An 18,968-nucleotide genomic window follows, 5' to 3' on the forward strand; every position below is an offset into this window, starting at 1 on the left:
ATGTAAGGGTTTTATTATTTCTATATGTGTGTAAATAAATAGTCGTTCGAAAACTAAACGAACATATGTGTATATAGTGGTCGGTATGTATATTTCTACGTTAATTTTACGGACTTAGTTGGGATAGATTTTACCTAATTTGCCCATGTGTTTATACTTTATGCGGGGTGATCGGTCAAGGGGGATCGACCCTCTTCGAGATGAAGAAACAAACAGGACCTGTTAATGTTACATATGCGTGAAACGTATTGAAGTGCACTTGTGCTACTCTGTGTTCTCCAATAGTTGTGCATATTTTAAGGACGTTATAATATTAGTGATTGTTACCTGTGTTACCTGCAAATCAGGGTGAGTTATTCACTGAGTACTTCAAGCATGCTTAGTAATTATTTTACTGATTGTTTTAAATGAAGATGCTGTTGATGATTTATGTTGATATTGAAAGTAACTCATGAGATAATTAGGGACGCTACCTAGACTGTTAAGCTGCGGTGACACAGTCGTTATTTGGGGGCTGAGGTTTGAAAGCGCTGCGGTGCAATGGGGACTGTGGGCTGCGGTTGTACAGTTATCTAACCCATTAATGACCTCAGTCCAGTTTTGGACAGAAAAGTCTGTCTTGCAGAGGTAGTGCGGGAAGAGGGTGTTTGCCCTTTCCCAAGATCAGGTTGATACAGCATCAATAAGTGTCAAGTAGTTGATTACAGTAATTTGGCTGCGGTCAATGTATTTATCTTTAGTTGATTATATTGCAACATGGCCTTGTACAGTAAGATGCACGATAAATGCTAAGGAAAGGTATGCTTGAGTGCTCACACATGTTTTTCTATATTTGATAAAGGTGCCGTAAGGTGATATTGGCAGTGATATAGCTGGGGATCATCTCTGTGATCGTGTTGGCTTTTGTTTAAGTAAGTGATCGTTTGTTTTATTTGTTGTGTATCTGTTGATTAAGAGATTAGGATGTCTTAAAGCAACGCTTAACCATCTTCCTGACGATACTTTATATCTCAATATTGTCCACGCCCTGTGATGCTACGTTCTTGATTTACGTAGTTTAAGATATCTATTTGATATTCTGTTCAGAATGCTCTTCGAGAGTATATGTTACTGAAGGCCGCTTACATGCCCAAACAATCAAAAGCAAAAATTTTAAATTATGTCAGTTAACGATTATAGGACGATATATAATCATAAAAAACTACAAATTCAAAATACCTAGATAATACGAATAACACATTTGTTATACATACAACTCACCATGATTTTTGCAATTCAAGTTTCATTTAAAAAACAAACAACAACAATTAGGACAAATTAAAACGAAAACAGAGCATCACAACGCGGAAAAGTTTCAAAATTGTAGTCTCGAAAAACGTCAACTATATCGCACTTTTAACAAATTAAAACCTAAATTAAACTGCACTGTTGATGCGATAACAAATTAAATGTTTTAAACAATCACAGACCGAGTTTTACAACGTACTGAACGACAAAATACACTGCCAGCACGTGTTTAGTAAAAGGAAAACAACAAAAACATCAGTTGTTAGCGATGACGAAGACAGAAGAAAAGCAGTGGGGCTGATGACTGGCGCGGCATTTACGCTATAGGAACAACGGTGCTAGGTACAGAATGGGTACAGACTGAGTCAGAGAAATTGGAAAATTAAAGATGCGGCTACACGATTACGTACTACGCGACAAACTACTTACTAACAGTGTCGGATCTATACATTTCTCATATATAGGTCAATTCTCTTTGTGATGCTCCTCCACCTTTTTACGTAAATAACTCTTTTATTGGCGAAATAATCTGAAACATCGTCATGGTTTATGCTGTTCGTTTCTCTGCCTTTACGGACAGACAAGAGCTAAAGAGTTATTAAATTTTTCTTGACATAACAAGGGAAATCTCCTTTTTCCGAAATGATTTGTGACCGATGCCTAAAGCGCGTGGTGGAAAACAATATTCAGGTTCGGAAAGTAGTACAAAAATTGATTCTTCAAAAGGTAATTTTTTTACATTAGTTGACATTTGAATTGAGACATGAAGTTTAGTCAGGTAGGTAGTACTCACCGAGTAAAGTAGTGTGGTAGTATTTATTAGAATTTTGTTTATTATTTGTTTAAAAATCAATGTGACTGAGATACAGGCTCTTAAAGCTTTCTTAATCGAAGGAAGTTCCAGTAGGTAGGGCCCTGGCTTCAGCCTTCTGTCAGCTCTTCCCGCCAAACTTCGTTTGTCCTAAAAGATATCCTCCTAACATTATTTCAATATATCAATCCGCCTTCGACGGGTAGAGGCATTAAAAAAACTCGAGTCTGTCATAAATCTACCTAACTAAACAATGACGTCAATGCATATTTGGCGAGAACAGCTGACGAAGGGCTGCAGCCTGGGCCGTACCAACCGGAATTTCCACCGATTAAGAAAACTTTAGGAGCATGTATCTCAAGCTACATTGGCTTCCGTATGGAATTAATACTACCACACGATTCTACTTGGTGAGTACTATTTACCTGATTTAACTTCATGTCCAACTCGTCTGTCAACGAATACAATGACCAAAATAACAAATAACAAAATTAGAAAACAGTTTTCCCCCTTCCTTGAGATATGGTGTATCCAATAAAAAATAGTTATCAAAATCGGTTTATAATCAGCAAAGAAATAGCGAAACATACACAAAAAACAGTTCATTAGTTGAATTTAAACAATCCTACCTTTTGATCCAATTTGTTTGTGTCTATAATGGTCACAGCCCTATTTTACACCATGAAATTGTTCCAACCTACAGAGTTCATATCAGGTCCTAAAACAACACTGCCTTATATACTATAAGTACCATTTTCTAAAAAATACAAAAAACAAAATGTGAACCTACGTTATAATAAAAACTCACATATAAACACAATTTATTATTAAAGTTTAAATCAGAGGATTGATTTACATCTGGTGCCCATAAACGTACGTCTCAACGAAAGTAACTTCTGATCTTCTCAATGGTTTCTCATTTGACGTGTATATGCCATAGATAAAATAATTACATAAAGAGTATCTCCTGTATGGACCGACCGTGTTTTTAATTTTTTTTAATGGACATGTGTGGATGCTTGTAAATTTGTCATTAATGTTCCCAGATATTCTAATATATAAGCCTATTTTACAGACCGATGTACACGAACGAAGTTACAGGCAAAAGCTACTATTAATAAAAAAATTGAATTGTCAGATTTAAATTTTGTTTCTAATGACGAATGAACTCCCCAGCAAAACAATAAATACAAATTATTCTAGAAACCTCACTTTTAAAATCAAGTTTATTTATTATTTAACCTGACAACAGTTTAATACATATTTTAATTACAATTATATATTTATTCTATTGCTTTCAAATTAGCATTTTTCAAGACCATGGCAGTATCGTGATGGCCTAAAAAAATCATTTATAATGTAGAAACCAAAGGCTATAATGAGGGAAGCATGAGCGAACTATCTGTACATTTTTGTACTGCACTCTAATTGTTTGATTATTTTGAAAAAATGTGTTGACTACAATGATAAAACTAAAACAAGGCCATCATATAAGTTTTATATTACTTTTAGGTAATTGTGTGCTGTATGGACGTACAGATAAAATATATGAAACTGAAGCCTGTAAATAGATCACGGATGTATTAGGCTTGGAAAACTGTAATAGACGAAAGATATTTCACGGAAGACATCTGAACAATCTTAAACAACAGGACATTAAAGAGGGGAATGTATGGGAAGTTCTATATGAGACAGAAGTGGTGGAAAATCGAACTACATGGGAGAGAAGGGATGAGGAAGAATAAGTGGTGCTGTGGTAGATATGGAATACAATAAATGGATTTTAAAAACCTTTATGGAATATAAAAAAATATTATTATCATTACATTACCTTCTTTTCAATAAGATTTACTCTGTAAAATTTGCCAGTTTAAGTAATTTAATAATAATAATAAATATTTTTTTTCCTTCCAAACGGATGCAATTTTTAGTTGAATATTTAAGAAGTCACTTTAACTAAAACTGTATGGATCCCCATGTTTAATTATTCTAGATCATGACTTATGTACCTTGTGATTTAGCCAAAATATAAGGACTCGGAAAAACGTTCATATTTACATTCTTCGTCAAAAGCCATCTTACTAATGAAGTATGACCAAACATAGCAGCCAACTGAATGGGACTGTAACCATGAACAGTAGCAGCATTTATATCAGCATTTGCATGGTACAAAGTATGGATGCATGAAGCATCTCTGCTCGATTTATTTTTTATTCTCTCATACACTGCCAAATAAAAGGCTGACTCTTTGTTTGAAGTACATTTTCTAATATCTACTTCTAAAATAACAATGGTAATAAGTTTTAGATTAATAATACCAAATAATCCTGAAAATTTGATACCTTTGAAACATTTGTATACCTTTTAATTTCTTTATGTCAATCGAGAAAAGTATTTGTGATTTTACTAGTTAAAACATAAAACTGAATAAAAATTTATACTTACTGCAGAAGTCCAGCATGTACTTAACAACTTGGGTATTTCCAAACAAACAAGCTCTCTAGAAAATGTTTTTTTTTTATGCTTAGGATTAGAAAAATTACAAAACTTACCAAGAAAGGAGTATAGCCATCTTTAAAACTATTATTTGCAAGATAGGGATATTTTTTTAACAGTAAAATGCAACTGGTTACATCATTATTCTTAAATAAAATATTTAATCGAATAAGAGCGTTATAAATTAAATTTAAATATTTTATACCTACTTCTAGAGCTTCATCTAACATAAGGAGGAATGAAGAATCATGTCTTTGTTTTGATAAAATATACAACATAAGAGAACAAATTATAGTGAATAAAGAAACACAAATTACTAAAATTTCAATGGCAATGTCAAACATTTTTAAAAGAAACCAAAATTTAAAACACTTAAAAGACAATACTATGTAGTTGAATAACATTCAAAATATTTATATCGTTTATAAATTACACTAAAGATGAAATACAGGATTTCCTATACTTTTGCTTGTCAACGTTATTATTTAATGGTAATAGTGAAATTCTAATTGTCAAATTAAAATTGTATTCAAAACAGAAAAATTTAACTTTTACATGTTGCCAGCTTTTAAAACAACTGACAATAATTAAAATAATGGAGACAACAATGAAAACAAATAACATTTTGGAGTTATTTATTAAATTGCTTAATTATTAGCAGTTCTTTAAAATATTTATAATTTTAATCAGCAATCATATCAATACTAACTTCATCTCCAATATTACTAGGTGAAGTTTCTAATTCCGCCACATCATTTGATTCACTAAAATGTTTGCTTTTAGAGCCGTAAAGAGAAAAAAAAATAAGACATACCTGTCTAAAGATGGTTCATTGCTGAACATTTCTGTTGGAACAGTTGGAGGGGCTCTTTCAGGAACTAATTCTATAAAAGATTGTCGTGATTGTAAATGACGTTCTACTTCTTCTGGTGTCATATGTCCATCAGACATTGTATTGCTACTAGCAGATATACTTGTTAAGGGCACCTGTAACTACACTTGTCTATAACTACACTGAATTTAGTTATAAATTGCAGTAAATTACCAAAGGTTGATTTATATTAGATTTAGGTGTTCTTGACAGAGGTCTTTTACGCTTTACTGTAGTAAATACTTTTGATGATGAACCGACATTCAGCGACCCGTTACCATAATTTATGTTTGAGAGTTCAATTTTTTTCCTAAAGCAGCAATTACAAATCACATTGCCCTACAATGTAATGCAAAACTAACCTTTTACATGAATCATTTCTTGGCGATTCAGTGTCATCAGATGAATCTGTGTTTTCAGAATCGGACGTTGAATTTTCGACTTTTTCATACTGCAGCAGACGATCTAACAAAAAGTTCCTATCTCTTGTCACAATTAGCAATTGTTTCTGTGATGCTCGAAGAGCCTCTTGGAAACATTCATTTTCCTGGTAAACGTGCTCATTACTTTGTAATTTAACATGTAATTTTTACTTACATATAAAAGGGTTTTTAGCTTTTTCTTTAAAAATTTGTACTCTTTTTTACATTTGGATTCTTCTTGAGCTTGCTGTTCCTCTTCTGCAGCAGCCGCTTCGTTGGCTATTGACCTACAGTACCACCCATCTAACATTTTTTAATAAATATAAGCTTTCTTGCTACATTTTACAGGACAATAATTTCTAAAAGGCTTTGCACGATATTAAAAAACATGCTTAGGTATATCACTTTTACAAAACCACAACATATAAAATCAAAGAAATCAACGACGTGACCTTATCTATGACGTGACTTTATTCATAGATTAATTTACGAAAGTTATGTACCTTTACGTTATGTAGTTAAGTACATTACTGTAAAAAAATATGCTAATGGTGTTCACAATAAAAAAGCTTCACGACTTGCAACACCAACAATAATAAACATAGATTTAAGAAATATATACAGTTGACTCAAACTCTTCTGATAAACTGAATTCATACTGAATTATAGACTTTCACCAGAGAGTGTACTTCATAGATTAAGGAAACATTACATATTATATATCTCTAATTGATTCCTTATCTATGTTAATTCCTCATCTCTATAGATATCCTGTTTCTGTCTGATCCTAACCAAAATATATTTCTTTCAACTTCTTTAATCTATGATCCTAACCTAAGTGAATACAACAATTTCCTAAGTATACAACACGAAAGGAGGAAAGGTTTTAATTAGCAAAATTGAGTAAATCGAGGTATTATCTAAAATGGAGACAAGTATGGAAATTGATGAAGTACCCCAGTCACACTCTTCAAAATCTAGCATGAATGCAAAGATAAAACATCACAACATCCCTTGGTAAGTGGCATGTATTGTCTATTGTATTTCTAATATGTGCTTAAATTTGTTATATAGGATTGAAAAATATCGTCCGGAAAAATTTGAAGATATCGTTGGGAACGAGGATACGGTTAGGAGATTGGCAGTTTTTGCTAAACAAGGAAATGTACCAAATATAATTGTTGCTGTAAGTAATGTCCGCAATTTATTTGTTCTCTACTTGTAACAGAAAAAAATAGGGCCCTCCAGGTGTTGGTAAAACTACAGTAGTATTGTGTCTTGCAAGGACACTTCTGGGACCCTCATTTAAGGATGCTGTATTGGAATTAAATGCCTCAAATGATAGAGGAATCGATGTTGTAAGAAATAAAATAAAAATGTTTGCCCAGCAGAAAGTAACACTTCCTCCAGGACGACAGAAAATTATTATATTAGATGAAGTTGATAGGTATTAATAATTACAAATATCATGATAAAAGGTGAAAATGTGGTGTATATTTTAACAGTATGACAGAAGGGGCACAGCAGGCTTTAAGAAGGACAATGGAAATATATAGCAACACAACAAGATTTGCTTTAGCCTGCAATTATAGTGAAAAAGTTATCGAGGCTATTCAGTCTCGGTGTGCGATATTAAGATACTCAAAATTGACTGATGCTCAAATTTTAGCAAGAATTATACAGATATGCCAAAAGGAAAATGTAATTGTATTTAGTAGGAGGGTGTTTTTAATCATATTACGTAGGGTCTTTTGTAGGTAGAGTACACTGAAGATGGACTGGAAGCTATAGTATTTACTGCCCAGGGTGATATGAGGCAAGCACTAAATAATTTGCAATCAACTCACAATGGGTTTGGTGTAGTAAACTCCGAGAACGTATTCAAAGTTTGTGATGAGCCTCATCCTTTATTGATCAAGGAAATGTTAATGCATTGTATAGATGCAAACATCAGGAAAGCTTATAAAGTATAATTTTTGTTTTTATAAGCACACTTTTATATATATATACATATTTCTATTTTTAAAGATAATGGAACACTTGTGGAACTTGGGATATGCAGCTGAGGATATTATCAAAAATTTGTTCAAAGTTTGCAAGAATTTGGACATACATGAACTGCTGAAGTTAGAATTCATTAAGGTTTGAAATTATTCTTTACTTACTCGTTATTAAATTTTATCGTTGTAGGAGATTGGTGTAACTCATCAAAGAATTGTTGATGGTACTATCAGTTTGTTACAAATGTCTGGACTTCTTTCAAGAATGTGCTTACATGGTAAACATTTTCAGGGGAGAAAATAATAATTTTTTTATAATAAAATACTTTAACTTTTTTCTTCAATAAATATTCTTTATATATGTAACTATTTTTTTCTCATATACTTTAATGAGAAGCTGAAAAATAAATAATATGAAGTAACACTAGTGACAGAAGAGTATTGAATGAAAATGAATAAAAATAGGTAAAAAATATTAATATGTAACGGAGGTGAAGGTAGTAGGGTTGGAGCAAATATAAAAATTGGGAGACGAAAAACTAGAAGTCGCCGATTTTTGAAATATAGGAAGTCCGATAAGTTAGAATGGAAAAGTAGACACAAAACAAAGAATAGGTAGGACACCTACGAAGGACCAATCAGAGGCAACACTAGAATCATAAATAGTTGTAGAGAGGGGCAGATAACCTACACCAATTAATATTTGGTTCAGGATATAAAAGAGTGGAGGGCGTGTTTAAATAAGCAGTCTTTGGATTGACGGCCTTATGACCAGAAAAAATTAATGTTTTAATTCTATTTTCGAAAGTTTATGAGTGTTACTTTTTATTATTGCAGATAGATTTTGTGTAACGTTTTTGCCAATTTTTAATAACAAATATTGTATTGTGTATAAAATTATCTTTATATTTGAATTATGCACAGATACATTAGATAAATATGGTTGTGAATTTGCCAATTATCACAGAAAAATGTAACACTTTATATACAGTCAATACCAGTGGTTTTTGCACATGATGAAACTTATTGTAATGCAATATTACAGATACAATAATTTAAAATTGCGGCAGATGATGGCACTTTAGTTTTAATATACAGGGTGATCACATAAAAAGAATTATATTGTGAAGTTGTCCGCAGCTTAAATTATTATTCCTTATTTTCGTTAAAAAATGAAGTAGCGGCAGCTTTTATATAAACACCCGGTACAAATAGTTATATATAATTAATATAAAGTTCAAAAAAATCACAAACACTCTGACACTGTAGGTAACTCTTCATTCTTACATAAAAAAGGATAAAATGACTAGCACGAACGTTTCTCATCATTAATAATTAATTACTTATATGTACAAAATCGAATACATACCAAGTAAAAAGTAAACCAAATCAAATTAAAATTACTAAAGTATTTTAACTTACCAAGCTAATCTCTAAAGTAGAAAAACTTATAATAACTACTTACTGAAAAAAGCATTTAAAAACTTTACAAACGAATATTCTGCTTATGTAATCTATTTAATTATTTAATCACTAATGAACTCTAAATGTTTCGAATATTTAGTTACTTTCTTATTTTATTTGCTTAAACCAATATTCCTGCAAGAAATTCAATATGCGAAAAGTGGCGAATTATATGGACTTTATTCTTTTTTTTTTAATTGATTGCCACTGCACTTGTACTTTTAAATAGCAACTTTAAAACATAGTTTTTAATTAATGTAATAAGAAAAGCAAAATGGGAATAGGATTTTAGTTGACACTTAATCTGAACATACTTCAGAATGTTCATCCCACGACGAAACCTAAAATAAACGATATAATTTCAAATACCATTGGAAACAATAAACTGTTTTAAAAGTAGACAAGCACTCTGCAGTACTGCGCATTAATTACATGGTTTAAAATGAAGTAACTGAATGATTTAGAAAAATTACACCACTTGATGAATAAATACAGATGTGGTAGCTATCATCATATTGGAAGAAAATTTTCTATTTTTTCTTTGTTCGAATGTCGTATTTGATGTATGTAGGTACACTATATTCAAGTGCTACGCAATTAGATACTAACAATTACCTATTATAACGTTAAAACACTCTAACCCTAATAACGCTGGTTTTTAGTGACCTATCCATATTTGCCAGATCTTTGAGATTGAATGTGACATTATGTTATATTTTTTTAACTTAATTTATCGCTATCCAGAAAAAGTATTTTCGATTTTGATAATAAATTATAACCCATTTGATATTATACAAATTTATAATTTGCAGAGTAATAAGAAGCCACAGTATCTTTTTATTTGCGAAGCAGTTCAACACTCGGTCAAATACTATAAAAATATACTAGTGTTATTGTTTATGGAGATAAAATAATTCCAAAAACCATATCGAAACCTGAAGTCTTTAAGCTATGAAAGAAATTAAATATAACTGCATACCTGGCAATCACGACTGCAATACCATTGGTTTCCGCATCCGGCGCACACAAACTGCGCAGGCTGCTGATTACATCCTTGGCATTGAGGAATTTCAAATCCCATCAAATCGCAACTGCTGTCAGTCCGATTACGATCTCCACCCTCACCTTCATCGATCACCAACCTATCGGCACTATCTTCTGCTTCATCTTCATCCTAAATTATTTTTGCCCACAAATAAAATTTCAAAGCCAAAATTTTAATGCTAAAGAGATTTTAAAATTACGTACCGCTTGAGAAGTAGTCTTCGATTTATTATGTATGTCACATTGAGTAGCTACGGGAGTTATCGTTATTTGGTGTCTGGTCTAATAAAAAAAAAAAGTAACAAAGATTATATTACAACAGACATTTGACTATAAAAGAAAGCTGCCGATTCGAAATTACCTTATTATGAGTTAGGATGTCAGAAATTGATACATTTTCGGAATTGTTGAGCAAATTGTTGGAAGTCTGAACGTTCGTTGACATCGTAGATGCAATACTTTTTTCGGGAGCGGTTAATAGTTTTGCTAGAGTAGGACTGAACGTTGTTTTATTCTCTGTTTTAGGTTGGGCCTAAAATATTTTAAAGTTATAAACTATAAACAAAATCAGAATAAATATTTAAAAAAAAACAGAGCTTGTAAATTATATTTTTTTTATGCTAGGTATGCTTTTACTAACCTGCGTTAGAATACCATGAAGCAACGAATTCTTTGGTTGAGGCGTTGAAACTGGTACAGGATGAACTGTGACCTCTGGATAAGGAGGAGGAGGTTTGAGGGCGTTTTGTATGAGTTCACATCGTTCGTTTTGAGACAATTTTGCAAACTGCATCAGGACATCTTTGAAAGACGGTTCATCAGAGGTACCCTGAATCTCAGGGACTGATCCACTTAGTTTTGAACCGTTATGTTTTGACTGCAACAAAAACTTACTTGTTGAGAATGTTGTTAATTAAAATTTAAATTTAATCTAGGGACGGTGAGCAGTCGTCAGGAAAATAAAATACTTAATCGTAAGCAATTGTACTTGTACGACGTTTTGTCATGCTTTTTACATGGACTTCCTCAGGTACCTACATATTGATAAGTCAATATTTTCACACAGTCAATTAAAAACTAATTACTTAAGTTAAAAATTGAATTGACTGAAAGTATAAGACACACATTTGATTTAATTATTAATCTTTTTAATGTAAAACTGATTTAATTTCATTCCCAGTAGTTAATGAATTAAAATTTGTTGTTACTGTAGCAACCTCGCCGGGCATCGAACCCGGGTCCCTGGCTTTACGCTCGAATGTTCTGACCACTAAGTTACAAGTGATGATAATGTACAATATTAATTTATAAGTACCTGAGGAGGTTCAAAACAAGTGACAAAACTACATAATTTTATTATCCCGAGATTTGTGTCTCCAAAAAATTTATAAAGGCAATTAAAATAATATAAACCATAAATACAATACATACGCTGACGTTTTCGATAGCATTAAAAAACATCCCCAATTCAGCATTCATATCCATTTTATTATGTAAGTTATGTTTTACTTGAGCACCAGACCCTAAAGCCATCGAGGCAAAATTCATCGTCCCACTTTGACTCATTCTCGATCCGACAAGATCATTTTGTTGCGAGGTCAATGAAGTCCTAATTCTACGTCCCCTTCTGGGCACAGTTTCGGGATGCCGTTGTCGGTAATCGGCAATAATTGATTGTACATCGATCACGGGTCTCTGCTTTATGTTCTTCGAATCAGTGGAATGACCGTTCATTTCCACATAGTTGCTTAAAATACTCAACGATCCCTGTTGTCTGTTTCCATCGTGGTAGTTGGAGTTGGACACTTTAGAACCTGCTTGCTGAGGACTTCTTGAACCCTGATTAGATTCGACACAGTTATCGGATCGATCGGGATCTCCCAAGTCTCTGCTATTGTACAGCATCACCTGTTTCCTTCTTTGCATTCGCAATAGAAGTTCTTCTTTCAGTTTTCTCAAATGTATTATGCTGTTCCATTCTCTTTCTTTTTCAATTGCTATGTCGTTAAGTGTTCTTATTTCTAATACTATTCGTTCTATGCGAGACTGTATTTGATCGATAGTCTTGCAGGCTGGAGACTCGATTAGTTCATTAAATATTTTGTTGCGAATGCTGTAACTCTGTTGAACTTCCGATTTCAGTTTTTTCACGGTCGATTCGTCATCTTCCTTTTTTCTTTTGTTAACTTTCCCATTTGCTGTTGTGTTGCCGTTTTGTGGTTCCCGAACTGACTTATCGTCATCGTTAATTCTATCCGTAATATCTTCGTTGGAACAACTGCCGTTTTCCGTTACTTCCTCGTGGAAGTCAGAGTCCTTTTTCGTGGTAGGATAATCGTCGGACGAGTTTTCGGGTGAATATTTTTGATTTTCCGAATTGGTTTTGTTCAGTTCTTGGGAGTCGTTAGTTTCAGCTGAATCATTGTGGTTTTCTTGGCCGACAGTGGGAGAATCCTGTACTTCTGATGTGACATCCGAATTTTCTTGAACTCCTTCCATAGCATGCCTTTTGATCAAGCTGAAACCAATGGAAAACGAAACTACATAACAAGTGTAACTAATAAATGAAACTCGATTTTAATAAGCGTACCATAACTACTAATAACAACAACCCTGGATAAAGCTATACGTAGCTATAATGCTACTGATGGGTTAATACGTGGCCCACCTTCTTGATTTTCACAAATAGGTGTATGATTTTATGATATTCATAACGTTTTTATGTTTGTGCGTATTACTTGCGCAATCAGAACACACAGGTATATTACACGAACGCACACATACAATTGTACGAATATATTAAATATTACAATACAATAACTTTCAAAGAACCCATACAGCGGCCTTGTACCTATTTAATGTTTATTAAAGCAACTTTTTCTTAGGATACTTATTAGACCTGATATTGCTTATCTATGTTCAATGCCGAACGCGTAAGTCGACTCATTCTCGCCCGAATTTACGCAATTGCAGGTGCCCTTCAACAATTAACCCATATGCACATGATTCGTTTTGCTTTAAACCAAGCAACTTTTTCTTAGAATATTAGACCTGATATTGCTTATCTACACCCAATGACGAACGTTCAAGTCTAGTCATTTTCGCCAGAATTTACGCAACTGTAAGTGCCCTTCAACAGCTAACCCATATATACACAATTTGTATTGTTTTACACAACTTTTGCTGAGCTTTTCTATATAATATCATCATCAACTACTGTGTTATTTTAATTTTTCCAATAGCGACACGAAACTATGTGCCAAAATGACTTATTAGGGAGGTTACTGATATATGTACTGTTGACATTATTTATTGTTTCAATCAATTAAAATATACTTATCTATTTCAAATAATATTACTTCTTATTGAAAAACGTAATTTTGAAAAAACAGTCATCTATAATAACAAATATCCCACTTATCTATGTATAAGGTACATAAGCATATAAAAGACAATGTTATCATGAAAACGAAGGTCAAAATGGCGAAAACTGAATAGAACATCACATGTCGTTACAATGAGAGTAATAAGAATTGAAAAACATTTGCTTGTTCAATACTTAAGAGACAGTATATAATGCACAAACCGTATGATTTTCAAGGTGTCTGGGGGCCAGATTTGAAAAAATGTCAGGGAGCGAATAATTTCTTGAATTGTGGCTCAACCAGTAAAAGCAACAGGATTATTCTTAAGTCTTATATGAAAGATATAATAATAATCATATTTAATTTTTATGTCTTAATCATGTCACCGGTTTAGAAATTAGAGAAAAGTCACGTAAAATAGTTATTTATATACGATAAGTGATGCCAAACGTGTTTACTTACTAGAGAATTGTTTTGTGTTTTACTAGTTGTTCCCAATTCGCATTTCTTATCCTTTACCTAGTGAATTAATCATAAAATATTGATAAACACGTGTAAGTATGTAGTCGAAGAGCTTTTTAGAGTTCTTTTTAAGGTATACCTACAACTTTTGCATAGAAAGCATTCAAATTCCCTTACCGTTAAGGCAGTATTCCTAGGAAAAACGTATTCGCTCGACCGATCATTGACTTAACGTTATAAAATTCGTTTCCACCTAAAGCCCTTTTATGTTAACGAAATAATATACATATAGTCTACGTGTACCCTGAAGGTTCATTTTAAATATTGGTGAAAGAATTTTTGAAATCGGATGAGTGGGTTCCGTGATTGCTCAATATGACCAAATTTGCAAATTTTACCTTTTTATAAATGAATACAGGATAGACAAAGTACGTGTTTTTGTATTTTTTTAGTTAAAATGTATTTTTGACTAAAATGAAGAAACTTTTAATTGTTTTTATCATAATTTATCGTTTAAAGTAACTACATACATAGATTTATAAACTACTTCTAGACAAAGTCCGGATTTCAGGACATTTGTCTTGGATTTCAAAAAACGTTTATTAAAACTTTACTCAACATCAATATAACTTCCGGTTGAACGGAAGCATATTTATATTATATAAATTAAATAAAACGAATGATCTTTGGTATATAAACATAATAATATGTACCGATTACATGAATGCTAGAACTACTAGTGGACACTTTCCGCACTTTGAAGAAAACTTTTAAAATATCCAGCTTTAAAGGACAAAACACATTACAAAATAATTGTGAAACATAGCTGTTGAATGATTCCATCTTTTTATCTTCACTACGACGATGAAGTGCCAGGTCGTCAACCCAAAGAGAACGACCTTTTGCCACGACTGTGCTATTTAGACCAAACTCTCCCGGAGTTTTCGTAGGTACACGTGCCTGACATATGACGTGTGAATACTGTTTTGCATCTCTATTGCCTGCATTTAATATATATATATATATAATGTATAGAAATAGGGTAAAATGTTCTCCGAATATAAGAATCACTCATTTCTTTGTTGACATTTTTTTTATGTTGCACGAACAATTTGGCGAACGTTTGGAATATAATTTTCCAACCATATCTATCTGGAAATATCACCTGCTTCTTTAAAAACTGTCCTAAACTAACCAAGATCTTAAAATCTTTTGAACGACCACCCTTTAAACGCATTTAATTGCAATTATTGGACCAACATTACAGTATTATTTACATGAAAAGATGTCCTGAAAGTATTTGTACGAATTTTCCTATACTACGTCGTGTTTATCAAAAGATAGTGTCGCCTTTTGATGATTCCATGTAATATAAAATCCCTATGCTCAGTTCTCAATTTGCCACTGGTGTATAGACCAGTAATAGTGATGTGAAAAAGCTGCAGCTTTTGTACTCACGTTATAATTTAATATTAAAAACGTTTCAAAGTGATTACAGCACAAACAGCATTAATTATATTAGACCAGAGGTTCCCAAAGTTATTTCGTCTTTCCACTTTGAGAATCAATTATTTTCTCGCGCCTCATGTGTCATATGAATATTTACCTTTTTTCTGAATTGAAACTGGTTTAATAAGAGCGACAAAACGCAGCTACACAAGTAATATTTGAAAAACTTTTATTCAAATTAAAACAAAGGCATTTCTATTTAAATTTAAACATAAACAATACAAAAAAAAAAAAGGAAACCGTGAAGGATGAATCGGATCGTTTTTAATAAGTTTGCCACAACACTAAATCCACGTTCACGGAAATATACGATTATGCTATCAAAAACTTTTCAAGAATCTACAGCAATCCAGGGTACAATTCTATGTAATCAAGTTTGAATTTGATTTTTATTTTCTCATACGTTGTCAGTTCTGTAAATTCTTCTATCAAAAGGGATGTTTCTTCGGTGATGACATACCAATTTTAAAATGTTTTGGCATCGGTCTTTGATAAATTGTGGAACTCATGTCGGCCAATATTTTCCTCTAGACTTCTACACCCTAGCCTTTACTGCGTGCTGTAGGACTTCAACGCCCATAAGAGAGCTTTCTATCTGTAAACTTATTATATAATACTTATTAATTCTACGCAGAGATGTACCTAGTAATTGACCTGAGTATGCCGAGGTCCATACATTGAAAGTTCTGACTAATGAGTAGGTCACCCTGAATATTAAGTTCACCCAATGTATCGTAACATTTAAAACCGCAAGCATTTAAAGTCACATAATCTTTGACGCTTTGATTAATTCAAAATTATTCGGCGTTTTTAATGATCCATTATTTTGTTCAAATTGAGAGCTTTTGCGATTTTTCACTTGATCAACATGATTACTAAATTTCTTACGCAAAAGGGTTGAGGGGTGGTAAAAAGTGGCATATATATCAAGAGGAAAGGGAATAAACATGCAATCTGGAAGATTCTTTACTTTTCCTGCCTAGGTGCGTAACACTATCCAGAAAAAACTCAAGGTGTCTTGGGTTATGTGGAAATTGAAATCTACGACTTTGTGGTCCACTCTTGAACAATGCCATAAAGAAAATCTAACTATGTTCCTGATTCTATTTAACAAAAATTAAAAATAATTCTTTCTTTAGAAACGCTTGAGAATGACAAGAGGCTGTATGTAGTTGCAAGTCGCTTTTAAGTAAAAACTGATGGAATATCATTTCCTCAACTTTCTACAAAAAAGACTTTATAAGACTGCTTATAATGAGATGAAAATTGAAATTTGTATGCACAATACTGTTTTGTTGTAAGATTTACTCCGTTATGTTCAGACCATAGACTTCTTATTAATTTCCCTGTAATCTATAAGTAAAGAACTATTTTCTGTATTTCTTTCAAAATTTTAGGTTTAGTTTAAATAACTTTCAAACTATTTATTTTAAAATTACAATATATAATATTTGAGACTCTTACAACAGGCGCTTTCATTTGATATGTAACACAGTACAGTTTGCAAAACTTTTTTTTTAATTTCTAATTGGTCCCCCAAAAATAACCTCTATGTTCAAAATTAATTTATTTACCTCATGCGACCATGTTTGGGTCACAGAAATTCATATGTGTACAAAGTTAGTAGATTCGGGGCAAATTGACTGTGACAGACACACGAGTGATCCCATAAGGGTTCCGTTTTTCATTCGGACGTGCGGAACCCTAAAAACGGATTTTTCTGAATTAAGCCTTCAAGCTGGTGTCACCAGTGTAGTAACATTCACAATTTCTTGGCAATTATCTTCTACAAATTTGTTATTCTGGAGTCGCTTATTTAAATGCTGCACAAAAGTATCGGAGACACACATTTTCTGGATGCTATTAGAAGTATTGCACCGTGTGTTATATTTATCCATTTCGCAACGACAATTTTACCTTGACTAGCTAAGGTTCTTAACCGTAGTAAATTACAACGCAACTTGCCAGCAGTGCAGCGGTTCTTATGAACAACGAGGTGAGGTCAAAGGATATTTTAGAAAATCTCTTTTAGAAAATGCATAACACACAAAATGTAAGCGGATTCAATTAATGAAGCTCTATTAACATCACAATGGTCTTCTTAAATGACTACCAACTGTTATTAAAGGAATATAGGTAGCATATCTACTATATCTGTAAAATACGTTTCATTAAGTTTTTTCCCTAATATTTACTATTACTTTCTCTGGGTTACGGAAAGCTGTGTGGTTCTGTCAGACATATGTAGGTACTTGTACTTCTAATTGTTAGCTAAATTTTAAGTCAATAGCGTTAGTAGTTGTTGTTAAGGACCCCTTTAACTTTTTTTTGGTGTGAAATCTTAATCTACGCTACCCTGTAAAGATAAAGTAAAGACTATTTGCAAAAATCTTTACCTATTTCAACTTATTAATTAAAATCCAAAATAATGTTAATGCATAGATTAGCTCAGGATAGGAAAGAATGGAGGTGTGTGTCCAGTCAGTCTTAGGATTGACGACCTTATGATGATGGTGAATGTTATTCTGTCCAATATATAACTCAAGAGGTGGCTGATTTTCGGTATCTAGGAAGTCAGACAAGTCAGGATGGAAGGAGCAGAAGAGACACAAAACACAGATAGTGTAGGGTTGAGTCGTCTTCAACAAAAAGAAGTCACTTCTAGGCACGCGAATGGAGTGCGACGCTGTACGGTTGCGAAACATGGACGGTGGGTGCGGATAGGAAAAGAAAAGGTTAGAAGCGTTCGAAATGTAGTGTTACTGAAGAATAGGAGAACAGGGGACTCTATGGAAGTCGATAAGAAATAGGCGAGATAGGTAGGTAGGATACCTTCTCAGACATGCTCTAGTCCAGAACCGGGCAAACTCGGATCTTTTACATCCCGAGTGATCCTCAAGGTTAACCAAGTAGCTCCTCATTGATCCTGCGAGGGCAAACTCGGCTCTTTTGACTCCCGAGTGCTCCTCAAGGTTAACCAAGTAGCTCCTCATTGATCCTGCGAGTGCGAGTGAGATGATTCTTTCCTTTTCTTATCCCTTTCATTTCGTAGATGAGTCCCCTCTTCCATAGCCAAACCCAATAGTTTTGCGAACGTAGTAACGAAAATTTTCGTAGGTATTATTTAAGTTGCGAAAGTGGCTTCGCTCGTCTACGGGATGAAGGGGCTTGATATGGGAGTGGAAGGGAGAAGAAAAAGACAAAACAAAATTATTCATTACTGCTTACTCTCTCGTA

At 33.0% G+C, this 18,968-nt stretch overlaps 4 protein-coding genes across 8 annotated transcripts in view; 1 reads left to right on the forward strand and 3 right to left on the reverse strand.

Moving 5' to 3' along the window:
* Positions 1-3,000: 3,000 nt before the first annotated feature.
* On the reverse strand, positions 3,001-5,156 carry LOC108737619 (ankyrin repeat domain-containing protein 53-like). The gene is made up of 5 exons (XM_018470567.2): positions 4,804-5,156; positions 4,651-4,740; positions 4,544-4,598; positions 4,108-4,377; positions 3,001-3,437 (listed from the first exon to the last, which is right to left on the reverse strand). The coding sequence occupies exons 1-5, from the start codon at positions 4,996-4,998 to the stop codon at positions 3,382-3,384; spliced, it is 666 nt and encodes a 221-aa protein (XP_018326069.1). The 5' UTR covers positions 4,999-5,156; the 3' UTR covers positions 3,001-3,381.
* A 59-nt stretch (positions 5,157-5,215) lies between these two features.
* Positions 5,216-6,556, reverse strand: LOC108737604. Of its 2 annotated transcripts, none has more exons than XM_018470548.2 (5): positions 6,063-6,553; positions 5,828-6,012; positions 5,640-5,775; positions 5,409-5,587; positions 5,216-5,358 (listed from the first exon to the last, which is right to left on the reverse strand). In XM_018470548.2, the coding sequence occupies exons 1-5, from the start codon at positions 6,195-6,197 to the stop codon at positions 5,277-5,279; spliced, it is 717 nt and encodes a 238-aa protein (XP_018326050.1). In that variant the 5' UTR covers positions 6,198-6,553; the 3' UTR covers positions 5,216-5,276. The 2 variants fall into 2 exon arrangements, with proteins under 2 accessions (XP_018326050.1, XP_018326058.1); XM_018470556.2 differs by having other exon boundaries at positions 5,218-5,358; positions 5,409-5,581; positions 6,063-6,556.
* Positions 6,557-6,649: 93 nt separating this feature from the next.
* On the forward strand, positions 6,650-8,253 carry LOC108737597 (replication factor C subunit 2). The gene is made up of 7 exons (XM_018470536.2): positions 6,650-6,904; positions 6,962-7,073; positions 7,126-7,334; positions 7,393-7,588; positions 7,645-7,854; positions 7,916-8,029; positions 8,078-8,253. Exons 1-7 carry the CDS (start codon positions 6,813-6,815, stop codon positions 8,189-8,191), a joined length of 1,047 nt encoding a protein of 348 aa, XP_018326038.1. The 5' UTR covers positions 6,650-6,812; the 3' UTR covers positions 8,192-8,253.
* Positions 8,254-8,772: 519 nt separating this feature from the next.
* The window catches only part of LOC108737536, an 87,504-nt gene continuing 77,308 nt past the window's right edge, over positions 8,773-18,968 (reverse strand). For 3 of the 4 annotated variants that reach the window (XM_018470461.1, XM_018470453.1, XM_018470448.1), the window contains exons 2-7: positions 11,827-12,913; positions 11,036-11,272; positions 10,757-10,927; positions 10,600-10,677; positions 10,331-10,525; positions 8,773-9,692 (exon numbers count right to left, since the gene is read on the reverse strand). In XM_018470461.1, coding sequence (XP_018325963.1) covers positions 9,651-9,692; positions 10,331-10,525; positions 10,600-10,677; positions 10,757-10,927; positions 11,036-11,272; positions 11,827-12,913 — 1,810 coding nt within the window. In that variant the 3' untranslated portion in view covers positions 8,773-9,650. Of the gene's footprint in view, positions 9,693-10,330; positions 10,526-10,599; positions 10,678-10,756; positions 10,928-11,035; positions 11,273-11,826; positions 12,914-18,968 lie in introns of those variants that run through there. The other variant, XM_018470440.1, reaches the window with a different exon arrangement.

Source organism: Agrilus planipennis, unplaced genomic scaffold (genome assembly GCF_000699045.2).
Source record: "Agrilus planipennis isolate EAB-ADULT unplaced genomic scaffold, Apla_2.0 scaffold14, whole genome shotgun sequence".
Classification (NCBI taxonomy): domain Eukaryota; kingdom Metazoa; phylum Arthropoda; class Insecta; order Coleoptera; family Buprestidae; genus Agrilus; species Agrilus planipennis.

Bases quoted from the DNA above. Each gene is read 5' to 3' on its own strand.
- LOC108737619 (XM_018470567.2), bottom strand. From the start codon at position 4,998: ATGTTATTCAACTACATAGTATTGTCTTTTAAGTGTTTTAAATTTTGG. The intron at 4,378-4,543 runs GTAAGTATAAAT...TTGTTATTTTAG, and splicing joins GTACATGCTGGACTTCTGCA to AAGTAGATATTAGAAAATGT. The intron at 3,438-4,107 runs GTACATAAGTCA...TGATTTTTTTAG, and splicing joins TATTTTGGCTAAATCACAAG to GCCATCACGATACTGCCATG.
- LOC108737604 (XM_018470548.2), bottom strand. From the start codon at position 6,197: ATGTTAGATGGGTGGTACTGTAGGTCAATAGCCAACGAAGCGGCTGCT. The intron at 5,776-5,827 runs GTTAGTTTTGCA...TTGCTGCTTTAG, and splicing joins AGAAATGATTCATGTAAAAG to GAAAAAAATTGAACTCTCAA. The intron at 5,588-5,639 runs GTAATTTACTGC...AGACAAGTGTAG, and splicing joins CTAATATAAATCAACCTTTG to TTACAGGTGCCCTTAACAAG.
- LOC108737597 (XM_018470536.2), top strand. From the start codon at position 6,813: ATGGAGACAAGTATGGAAATTGATGAAGTACCCCAGTCACACTCTTCA. The intron at 7,335-7,392 runs GTATTAATAATT...ATATTTTAACAG, and splicing joins ATATTAGATGAAGTTGATAG to TATGACAGAAGGGGCACAGC. The intron at 7,855-7,915 runs GTATAATTTTTG...CTATTTTTAAAG, and splicing joins ACATCAGGAAAGCTTATAAA to ATAATGGAACACTTGTGGAA.